The sequence below is a fragment of a genome, unplaced genomic scaffold (assembly GCF_019419815.1).
Source record: "Pyrus x bretschneideri cultivar Hongxiangsu unplaced genomic scaffold, Pyrus_bretschneideri_v1 Contig2, whole genome shotgun sequence".
In the NCBI taxonomy this organism is placed as follows: Eukaryota; Viridiplantae; Streptophyta; class Magnoliopsida; order Rosales; family Rosaceae; genus Pyrus; species Pyrus x bretschneideri.
The window spans coordinates 5904341-5917327 of NW_025999501.1; the positions used below are offsets into that span (position 1 = coordinate 5904341).

General features: G+C 36.0%; 1 protein-coding gene across 1 annotated transcript; it reads right to left on the minus strand.

Annotated features, from left to right (window-relative positions):
• Positions 1 to 1640: 1640 nt before the first annotated feature.
• LOC103956161 (oligopeptide transporter 2-like) lies at positions 1641 to 9111 on the minus strand. Its single transcript, XM_009368100.3, has 6 exons — positions 8523 to 9111; positions 7406 to 7503; positions 4853 to 5416; positions 3540 to 3792; positions 2906 to 3088; positions 1641 to 2381 (listed from the first exon to the last, which is right to left on the minus strand). The coding sequence occupies exons 1-6, from the start codon at positions 9033 to 9035 to the stop codon at positions 1761 to 1763; spliced, it is 2232 nt and encodes a 743-aa protein (XP_009366375.2). The 5' UTR covers positions 9036 to 9111; the 3' UTR covers positions 1641 to 1760.
• Positions 9112 to 12987: the final 3876 nt, after the last annotated feature.

Genomic DNA, 12987 nt, shown 5'->3' on the forward strand with positions numbered 1-12987 from the left:
TCCTCACGAAGTCACTGCCAAAGTTTACTTTTCAAAAGCTTGTTCAAGGAATTGGTATGCGTAAATTGCTAAGTTGTAATGCTTTAGTTCTCATTTAGAAGTTTTTTCAAACTCAAGGAGAGTATTTAGAAGTATACTCACCTGACCTTAATATACTCTTTTTCCATACGATGATGAGCATTTTTTCCACTGGATTTTTGCTACCTGACTAAGTTTTAACAAGGCACCCTTCATGAGCTGGTCACACCCTTGTGTGCACTCTAATTGTGTCCTAAATGCATTTAGTCTTGACTTAATGCAACTTCTCATTTTTCTCCTTAGACTACAGGTTTTATCCTACCATGGGTTTTATCATAGCGAGGTTTTGTGAGTTTTACTCTTTATGCATTCTTCTGTTTGGTTTGAGATCAGATGAGAGATCAATAGATGAATAATAACATGGTTATTTTTATAGATAGAGTGATATTTGAATATATTGATAATAGAGTTGTCATGCAAACGCTTTCAAAACATGAAAAAGCGCACAGAGATATTGTAATATGTTGTATGAAAAACCTTGTATATTAATACACAAGTGTTTTGTTTAGTAAATTCTTAAACTTTTTAATTTGTGACTTTATTGTTCGAGGATGTCCTCATCTATACAGATCTCAGGCTTCGTTCCTACTCGCATTTGCTCATTATGCGGAGTAGACGAGACAACTTCATCAACTTCTTCTACATCATCCACGAAGATCTGATGCGACATCTACTTGAGTATTTACACACTCAAGAGGAGTGCGTGACATAAAATTCTAGTACATGTGTGATTGTGTAAATCATTAGCAGATTGTATTTGGGATATTATAAGATCTTATTCCTTTAGGATTGTATTAATTGCAAAGCAAGAAATCCTTCTTAGTTTACTATAAATAAAGGCACATGTGATGGAATGTACACATCACAGAAATTCCCCAACTCCCTTTTTCTCTCTTTGCCACGTATTTCAGTAAAATATGTCACAAGAACTTGAACTTTTCTAGTTTTAGCCATTTAGGATTACAGTCTAGTGATATTCTTTTTTATTTAAATCAAATTATTATGGCTAGTCTATTGTGAGGTTTAACTCATTTCCCATTCATAAGGTAGATAAAATTGTATAGATTAAAAAATTCACTGAGTTTCATGATGGCCCCTTTTCAAGGGCGTTCTCATACTTTCTCACATTTTGTTGCCTCCGTTTAAACTATGAATTCAAATGGTTAATTGTGAAACAATATGAAGCCTTTGTGAATATTCTCGAACGGAATCAATGTTTTGAGACTTCCTTTTCACCCTTTGGAATAAATTGATACAAAACAAAAAACAAAAAATAACACACCACTTTCTAGCAATGGCTAGCTAGCAGTGCACCCAAATGGGCAAATTAGGCTTTGACTATCAACTGTATTATATAAGAACCAATATTCAAGACAACACTTGAACAGATGAAATGAAAGTTCATTCATTCATATTTTATTATTTACAACGTCATTTCCTTCAAATGAACGTCGCTGCATAAAGTCAACTCCAAAATCCAAAAGTAACATATGATGTAGCAGCTTAAAGAGAAAATTTTCATTTAGCTCAAAATACGGGTGGTATGCCACATGACGTTATACGAGTGGAGGAACGTTTTATTTTTTATATTACTAGTTTTTTAACACAAGTATCTCAACATTTGTATAATAACACATGATATATTATACTGTGTTTCGAGCACATTGAAAAACCTCTCTAGCTTAAGGGAATACACAAGCATGACCAAGTTCTACGCTCTTAGATGTTGGACAAGTAGACAATTTACAGTGGTCATAGTCTTGTGTACCCCACCAAGAAATGCTTACCTCGTTTATGGTTAAACATATGTATATAAGCACCCCCATAAAAGCCACTCCAGCATCTAGGGCAGCAGAAAGAACATAATTGTACCTCTGCCACCACTTCTTTCTGTATCTGAAAACAAAGTAATTGAAAACGATTCCGACCACAATCCAGCTGTTAAAGTTCACAGTTGTAGCTGGTGGCATCACGGCGGTTGATCCGAAAAGCACTGGAAGGTTGATGTAGGCGATCCATTTCTGTCTGGGGAAAGCTTTGTGAAACAACCATACTATGACAGGTCCGAGTGCACCTACCACGAAGAACCAGTTGAGTCCTCCGTAGAGTCCGAGGGAACCGAAGATTCGTTTCGGTCCAACGAGACCCCAAATCACAGATGCATTGAAGAAGACACTATCACCAGGACAAGTCCAAGGACTAGTGTCAGGGAGTAATTCAGTATTGCATATATTTTTCACTGTAGTTAGAAGCCACCATGCTGTCCCAATATTGACGGTTCCGGCTACTACAGTTCCTACGCACTTTATAATGGGAGGAAAAAGAAAATTACAAAGCAAGAGTTAGATGGTAGCTTAATATTTCTACAGCGTAGCATTTCAACTAGGAAACAGATTATTGGTATCGAATACTAATTTACAATACCTAACATGTACACTGTTGGTATTAATTTGGTAAGATATATTGTCAGACATTCATGTTGGTACGTGATAATATCAAAAATAAAATAAAATAAAATAAAATCCACATTCTTACCAGATACTGTAGACTTGTATATGATCGATACTAATTCATGTTATAATACCACTTTAAACACGCACATCCAATTCATGTTATAATATATATACATGTGCATGTTGTCGAGAGTTATTTGCTGGTACAAATAGTTTTATTGGTGTTCATTTTTATTATACATGTATAAAATCTGATTCAGGTAATTTGAATAAGTGGAATACACAATATTTAGTTATTTACTAAATTTAATTAATTTATAGTATGATCGTATCCAATAAGTAAATTGTACAAGGAGAAGAATATATATACATACCTGAACTAAGAACATGGATATGGGCGGAATCTTCATGTAATGGCCTAACTTAAAATCACTCAAAAATGAAATTGCCTGTGCCATACTAATGTATCCATATGTTTTGAAGCATACATTGGCTATGGGATAGCCAGGCAATATCAAACCCATGACGTACTCCGTGATGATGTTTAGTCCCGGTGTCTAAAAAATTAGAAAAGAAATGAGATTCTTAGATTCATGATCTCAAATTATGGATCATGGATATGGATGCATTTTGCTCACCACCCTCAAGTGGTGTAAATGTTTACCACCCTATATCACCGTTGGATAAGTTTAAACTTTGAGATTTGTGTCTATCCACTGCATAGATCTCGAAATTTAAACTTATCTAACGATGATAAATATGATGGTAAGCAAAAATAGTCCCCATATATATGTGTGCGCACATCTATTACAAAGTGTATCAAGACATTAATCTTATGTCTCCGTAGCAAAACTGATTTTTGCAAAAAAAAAAAAAAAAAAAAAAAAGAAATTATTAATTTATTATAAAGAGAAACTAAGAGTGTAAAAAATTAATATCCAGTATCAATGAATTATTGCAACAAGTGTGACCAAAAGAAGGATCGAGGTTCAAGAGTTCAATACTTACCACGTTTGTTGTGGCAGTTATTATGCTGATTGGAAGGGTGAAAATCAATGCAATTCCTGCAGCAAAAATGAGTCCCCACCATGGCATTTGCACCTCATCTTTCATGAAAATGCACAATGCTAGAGAGAGTACCAACGACACCACAAGCAAAATATGAAACCACCAGCTGGGTATGTCCCTGTATTTCCTCATTAATTTGGTGTGTATATCTATCTTTCCACTATATGACGATTGGTATCGTTCATATATGTCCCTGTTAGAAGAATGTCATTCATATTACTGTCACAATTAGAACTAGTACAGTACATTTATCTTCCCAAAAATAAATAAAAAATTATTGAAAGTTTGAATCAATAGAGGACAATTCGGGAACCTTGTATGTATATAATTAGAGAAATGCTAAGGAGCCTTGAGGCTCTCCATGAACTTTTCGACATTCTACATTTTTTACACAATATTTTATAATGTTAGCACGCGAACTATGCCAAAAACATGATGTGGCGGAGAGTCCTACTTTTAAAATAGTCTCCTTAGCATTTCTTATGTAGTTATAAGAAGCTAAATCACTCTCCATATTACTAATTGAATTTATGGTGGAACATTCTTTCAAAAATTAGATTGATATTTTTATAAAACAATTTTTCATTACAAATAAGCACTAAAATTGAATTTGGATTTTGATCCTTTAATTAGGTACATTATGTGAATATGCTATGCAGGTAGAGAAGGAGACATAGGTACAGTCGTTGGTACATTTTACCTGTTAGTGTACCAACATACGAATATGAACTTACAAATGCACCTACAAAATACTCAAAATAATACCCTAATTCAAGGGTCAAATCAAAAATTCAATCTCATACTTGGGCTTAAGTAATTAAACAATTATATCTTAAGATGAAAACCCAAACTATAACTCAATAGAAAACAAAAATTGAACAAGGTATAAGAGACGGTTATTGACACTTTAAAATAGTTGTCATACTGATACACTATATATATATATATATATATATATATATATATATATTATTGTATTGATAATGAAGTGATAAGTATTGCATAATGACTATTTTAATGACAATGAGAACTACCCACTTAAGGGTTTGGATAACTCTATTTGTGAAGTAATATTATTTAGACACGAGCACACTCTGCAAATACAAATAGGTTCCACATAAAATGATAAGACACACCTTTATTAGAAATTGTTTCAGCGTGTTAACTTTTTGTGCTTCTATTTGTGTGTAATGTTAAATAAATAAAAACACAAATCATGAGTAAACTTAAGGTCATTTAAAGTATTTACGTACCTTCCATTGAAGAGAGCCACATGAGCGAGGGTTGATACAACAGCAGCAAAACCAAGGCCATATGTTAGGGCAAAGAATACACTCAGGTTTATGAATCCTTGTTTTTTATAGGCAGGCATGTCAATCTGAAACCGGTCATTCACAATGCCTTTGACATTATATATTTGGCCGTCGGAATCAAACAAGTGCGAAGAGAAGATTGCAAAATTCTTTGCATTGTACAAGTTGAGCTTCCAGTATGAAATTGGAATGACGACGTACATGATGATGATGTATCCGACGGTGATATTGACAATGGCAAAGAAGGGGCTGATCAAAGGGCTCCCCAAGTAAGAGGATATGACCGACCAATCTAGGGTAAATGCCCCAACGCCAAGCCCACGGAAGCCTGAGCCAATTTGCTGAGCTCTTATGGACTTAGGGTAAATCCAACAGATCCATGAAATTATTGAGAGGGTTGTGAAGAGGTAGCCCGGCACTAGGTACCAAGAGAAGCTGCACACCAGTGCTATCAAAAAGAATTTCCCTCTCGACATTCGATTGTTGTCTTTCTCATGCAGAGCCCTTCATGTTCATGCATATTGTACGTAGAAATCAAAGTCAAATAACAATTCATAAATATATATTGTCTTAAAACCGCAATAAAATGCATTGACATTGCAAGAACATTGGCTTCCTTAAAAAGATGAATTATTTTAAAGGGGATTTTAACGAAAAGTCCACGGTACTGTTTACTTTAACGAAAAACGATATTTTTACACTAAAAAGTCAATCCTGGTACTATTCACTTTACCCTTTATTTTGTTCTTATCGTTAAAACTCAAAGTTTTTAAGTCATTTTCATTAGTTTTCCTTATTTTAAAAGGCATATGAGCATCATGTCACATCCCAGACCGGCTCTGCCATAGCACGATATTGTCTGCTTTGGGCCCTGGCCACGCCCTCACGGTTTTTTTTTCTGGGAACTCACACGAGAACTTCCCAATGGATCACCCATCCTAGGAATTGCTCTCTCAAACTCGCTTAAGTTCGGAGTTCCAATGGAACCCGAAGCCAATGAATTCCCAAAAGGCCTCATGCTATAGGGAGGGGAGCATGTACATATAAGGCACATCACTCTCTCTCCGTTGGTCGATGTGAGATGTTACAATCCACCCCCTTTAAGGGCCCGACGCCCCCGTCAGCACATCCGCACCGAATGACATAGTCGCTCTGATACCATTCCATCACATCCCAATCCGGCTCTGTCATAGCACGATATTGTCCGCTTTGGGCTTACCATTCCCTCACGGTTTTGTTTTTGGGAACTCACTAGTTTCGGATTCCATCGGAACTCCGAAGTTAAGTGAGTTCGGGCGAGAGCAATCCCAGGATAGGTGACTCACTGAGAAGTTGCTTGTGAGTTCCCAGAAACAAAACTGTGAGAGAATGGTAAGCCCACCGGATAATATCGTGCTACGGCGAAGCCGGACTAGAATATGACACATCAAGTAGGAGCTAAATAAATATGCATATATAAACTAGCTACCTACTAATTTATATACAATGTTTTTGAAAAAAATAATTTACACCAACGAATTGAAGATTTAAATGAAGCCACACAATGTCAAGCAATATAAATTGGTGTCAAAATTATCATCTACGAAAGACGAACTTAAGACCTCTACTTAAGTACAAGTTAAGAGAAATTCTATGAACAAAAAATAAACTAATATACAGGCAAGCTCTAGGTACGCTTCCGCTAATTAATATTCTTATATATGTCAATGTAATAGTTTGTATTTGATTTAAAATAATATATCAGTTTACCTTTTGATATGAAAAAAAAAATTACACGCATTATTTGTTTACCCTATAATATTGTTTATCAAATAATAAATACCCTTACAAAAATTCTAAAAATACAAAAGTCCTTTTCTTTCTAAACTCCTATTGAATCATTGACCTTCAAATTTAAGTTTTTCTTTGTTGGAGGTTCAGCCCCATTGTAAACCACACAACAACAAAAAATGATACGTATTCTAGGGATCCGTGTAAATTTGTACTACCCGTACGTACGACTATATATCCCATTAATTCAATAAATTATATTTTTATGACAAATAATGCAGACAAACAGTTGTTACATCGTAAAATATGCAGTTGTTGCACAAAAATATAGTCTCTCAATATTTTTGTTTTCCATTACATGCATGTACCAAATTTGTGTGTACCATTATGAATGTATGCACCAAATTTGTAAACTCTTTATTTTCATTATGGAAAGAAATCTAGCAAATATACACACATGTCAAAACCTTACAAAATATTTTCCTTGAGTATAATTTTTCAAGGAAATGAGTTGTGCACTCATTCTCTACATTTTTGTTCGTTGTCGTTCATTTTTTGCCCTTGATTTATAAAATGCAAGAATTAAATAGGATTGTGTAGAAATAAAAAAATGTATGAAAATCAATTCTCTCTTGTAAATATGTACGGAGATGGAATATACCAATAACTTATTGAATCTGTCACACAGAATTGAAATTACAATTTCCTTTTATGATAAATTACCTGAACAAAGAAACCTGAACGAGACTGCTAGGCCACCACATCGCGCCCGGATCCACCACGTACTTTCTGATAATACCAGCCCACCCGTACCCCAATACCTGCAGTACTTATTTACCATAAATTTAGCATTTAACCCCCTCACTCCCACAAATTTACTTATATTTGTAGTTAATTACTACTAATATAATGAGCGATACTGTCATACTAGAGAGACCATTAACTCGAACCATGTTTTATAGATCACGTGATGTGGCAATTGACGATTGGATTCTTGTTTAAATCATTAAAGTTATCCAACCATTAAGCGTCACTTCCCATAGAGAAATTAGGTTCCCATCCATATTTTTGCTACTTCATTGATTAAAACCTTATTCATTTTCAATTTTTGATCAAGGTCCTTAGGTTTTAATAAACGTCATTAATTATTTTAATAATAAAATATTTTTTATTTCTAAATATATTCATTTGGTGTTAGAAATGTTACATTTGGTATATTTATATTTATGGCTAAACTTTTATTATATATTTTTATTTTTAGTTTGTACCCATTTTTAATTTGCAACGCTTTTCTAATTTATACCAATTTTCTTTTCAGTTTTAATTTGTCCCATATATTACTTTCTTTTTGTGCCATATTTTTTTAAAGTTTTATCTGTATTTGTACCCATATTTTTAAATTTATTTATACCCATTTTTAATTGTGCTAAATTTACCCATGCTAATTATATGTATTTATTTTGTGTTTTAAAATATATCAGTAGTTATTTTTTAAAATATGTTAATGTGGGTACATTATTTTCCTGCTATAATTTTGTGAAGGAGAATATTACTCTAATATTTATTTTTAAGTATTTATTATATTTTGAAAATATTATTTGAATTTGTTTAAATTTCATAATTTGTGGGACATTAAATGGATAATGCATGAGTTAAATCTCTTAAATGATGTTAAGGACCTCGATTAAAATATTTAAACAAACAAGAGTTTAGTCTAACAATGAGATTGATTAGGGACTGAAACCAAAATGACCCAAATATAAAACATGATCACCGGATAGCATTTTCCAACAATTTTTTCCTAATCTAATAATTATCTGCATGCAGTATATGTACGTACCTGTGTGGTAATCACAAGTGCCCAACTTGCAAAGAAGGATATCTTCCTACCGTAAAACGCTTTGATTATAGTCACAATATTAACCGCATACGCCGGTCCGCTACCAAACCCGGCTCCGGCGTTTGCAAATATCGAAATCAGCACGTGCTCTTTTACGTTAAATTCCCCCGGGTTCAACGAGTATGACTTCCCACGAATCCAAACCTTTCTCCTCGGCAGCGCCCTAGCCATGAACCGTCCGATCGGCAGACTCGCCACCTGCACGGAGATCATCGATATCACGAGCGGCTCCGTGCGGTAAGAGAAGAAGGTGTTGAGGAATGAGAGTAGAATGCACGAGAGCATGCCTATAGTCCACATCCGGAACGTCCATACCGGGAGGGAACTGTCGTCCTCGTTGGAGACCGTTAGTCGGACCTGCTCAACTGATGACACGTCATCGTCGTTCTCACTCTCATCGAGCTTAGTTTTAGCAGCGGCCTCCACTTCTAGGGTGGTGGCCTGGGTGCCCATGGGGGAAGAGAGGGATGGAGAGTAGAGAGGTTTTTTGGAGGCAGTATGTGTGTCAAGGGTTTGGCTGGTGAGTGTCTGAATGGAAAATGAAGGGTTTTTAAAAGTGCATTTACAGTTTATTTACAAATTTTGCCATTTTGGATTTGGTCATCGACATTGGTTGCCGGCCGGTATTGACAAGAAAGACATAAAGGAGTGACGATTCCAAATTAAATAAATTCCGTTTTGATGTGGACATTATCGATACTTTCATCTTTACGATACTAATTAAGCAAACGAACAAAGAAATTAAGGTCTCATTTGATATTACTTTTTTCATCAAAACTGCTTCACTTTAAAAAGCAGAGTTGAACTTTAATGAATATTCTTAATTCATGTAATAGTAATACCCTCATTAATTGTTAAACTTGACATTTCTTTGTACATACTTTTAAAACTTAGAGAACAAAATGACCACCTACCAATACAACCACTAATCTTGCATCACCATTGCCATTATCACCATAATTGTTGCCAACGAAACTGCAACCACCACTACCCCCACCACAACCACAACCATAATCGCAACCACTACCACCACAGCCACAACGACTAAAACCACCACCATAGTTGTTGTTAACATCGTCATAATTGTAACCATCGCCGTCACCACCATCACAATCACTACCATTACTACAACCATAACCTCCACCATAACCACCCCTATTGCTATCACTGCCTCTACCACCATTATAACCTCTGCACCCCTAACCACCACACCCTTTTTTTTTTTTTTTTTAGTACATCGATATTTTTACATTAAGGGGAGGAGGAGTTTGGCAAAGCCACACAATAGGTAGCCTAATTTGGTATCGAATTCTCCATCCACGAGATTCGAACCTAAGACCTCTCACTTTCAAGTGAAGAGAAATATTAGCACTACTAATCTACCATAACAATTGTTGTTGCCACCATCACTATCGCTAGCCCAACTCACCACTGCCATTACTACTGTCATTGCCATCTCCACCATTGTTGTCGTCATTGCTTACGACTGCAACCACCAGCATTACACCACATCACCACCACCATCATTGCCACTGCCAATAACACACAATCGCCACCACCGCTGCCACTACTGTTACCTTTACACCCAAACCATCACACCCTATTATTCGCACCACAACCACACCCCCACCATTGTCATTGCCATCATCGCCACTACCCTTAACACCGCTGTCATTGCCACCACCCTACTATTATGTCTATTTTTGTCATTATACACAATTATGTCACTTTTACAATGAAAATTACCAAACGGTTTTACGTTGTTTTTCTTACTAACAACACTTTTAAAAATACAGTTTATCAATGCTCAACTGCTTTATTTTTTAGATGATTATTCTTAAAGACAACAGAAGCAATTTTTTAAAAAGCACAACAAATCCAAGCTGGCTCTAAGTCGAGTAGATATGTCTGATAGAACTCATATTGAGCTATAGTATATATGAATTTGAGTTTTTTTATTAGAGATTGCCAAAGGATGTAGCAATTGAGTAGCAAATTTAGATATGCTATGTCATGTAGGAAAAACATTTTTCAATAAAGGTAGTGTTGGAACCAAATCTGCATTACTGTTGTCAGTTGTGGAGATGCACAAATCCAAATACTTGTTAAAGAACAACCAGTCGTAAGCAAGCCAAAGGCCGAGGAGTGTGTCGGTCAAAGGCTCTTCGACGATGAAGTTAGTAAGCAATATTAAGACCCAAACAATGGGCAAACGAATAAGTATGCAAGAATTGCGTTACTAGAGATGAACCCTAGTGGTGTATTTATACCAGTCGAGGAGATGACCTTTTAGGATAGTAGAATCATTATTAAATTGGAAGAATCTCAGAGGATATCTAGGAAGTATATATTGCATCCTCTTAGGAGTGTGATTACTTGCGACGCAAGCTAATACTTAAATTGTAAGGACTCTAATATTATAGGAAATCGTTGATTCCTTGTTAGATTAGGTTTGTGTTTCTTGCAGAACAAGCATGGTCAATCACAGCAAAGTCTGACGACTTTGCTCACTGATTCTGGAACATGATGATGGAGGCATTGCTGCTCCGTTTATTTAACTCCACAGCAGAGGCTATTGATTTCATGACCCAACTTCTAAGGTATCTGTATTTTGATCCGCCTTACTCCTGCCCTAGTAAATCATGGTCCCACTATTACTCCTAACTATGTTTCTGAAAGGACTTGTTCCCTTTGAGGATAGATAGTTATCCAAAGATCATGTCTTTCAAAGTAAGTGAGAATACATACTGCTTTAATTCTTTTGACGCATGGCGTTCTGGCTTTGATCTTTGTGAACTTTGTGAATGTTGAGTCATTCCGTATTTGGGCTAATTAGCTCGCGAATCCTCCACCAATATCACAATGATGAGGATTGTCTTTCTTTGTGTACGCATAAGATAAAGCTCAGTCCATTGCTTTCTCCCGTTAAATTTAGCCATCAAATTTGTTGATCTCGAGATGTGACGATCCGTATTCAACGGTAGGATGATTGTAAAATATATTCTTTAAACATCCTCGGATCTCTTCATTATCTTTTCCAAAATTACCAGATTGCTTCTGTTCAAAAGGCGTTGAACTTTCTTCCGCACTTTCGATTAAAATTCTTCGATATTCTTTTATTTTTATCCCAAATTTCTCCAAACTTTCTTCAATGGCTACTCCTTTAAACTTCCTCCCCTCGCTGCCAACTACGACTCCTAGTATAAACCTTCGATGGTCAGGGTGCGCAGTAAAGATCAGGGTGAAGTTTTCGCCCACCTCCATCAACATCCTCTGAATGGTTACATCATACGATGGGAGGTTGGTCACAACGTTCAAAGTCCCCTGCCTACACCTTCTAATCCTTAATGCTCTTGTACCATTTTTCATCCTTGGTACTTGGATTTGGGACTGAAGTTTCCACTTTCCCCATTGCTAAAGCAAGTCTTGAACTGTTACATCATTGCTCTTTGTAATCTGACTTTGATGTCATTTTGTATCCTTACCTGTTTCAAACTCTTAAACGAAAGGCACCAGGCAGATTTTGGCATTCAGGAATTCCTAATGCTTTAGACCATGCGCAAGAGTATTGAACCTCATAACTTTTTCCAATCATGACCAAGTGCTAGGTAGGCCACCTACATTACTGAGTTACCACGCCATGACAAGAATTGGTACAAGGATATTCTGGTTGTGGACGACAATTGGAAATGTGACATCTCTGGGATCCAAGTTTGGAATACCCCTTATACTAGTCTTTGATGCAATAATAATGTTGGGAGCATCCGCCAATATCGTCCTCAGTTGATCGAAAGGGCATTCAAGATTATTCCCCTTGCACATCGAAATTAGAAGTGGCTTATAACTCCAGAAAGAGTCAAAAAGAATGTGAGGAACGCCATCACAAATCTCTATTCCAACCTTCTCGTTAAAGACTTAGTATGGGTTAATGTAGTGGATACCAAAGACGGGAAAGATTTGGTGAGAGCTCTGTAAGCCCAAAAATCTAAAAAAAAAGAAGAAAAAAGAGAAAACATCCTAAGGTTGTCCAACAAGACCAGGGACTGAAACCTTCTAGGAAGAAACCCAACACAACGAGGAGTTCTAGTGTTCCTCTAAGTGATAACATGTTCGAAATCCAAGACCCCACCCTTTTCAAACTAAAGCTAATTAAGGTCAGGAGTAGCAAATGTTGGTGATTAGAGATGAAAGGGAACAAATGTTTTATGGAGGCAAAGGTTTCCCCAATGCCTCTGGTGTCCAGACTTTTTCTGTCGTGGAAGTGGAACAATAGCTACAACAACAAAAACAACTAAACTAGCAACAATAGTAGCAACAGAACCAACAACAAGAGTATCAACATAACCAATAACAAGACCAATAACAAGAGCAGCAATAGTAGCAATATGATGACTTTGACAACGCC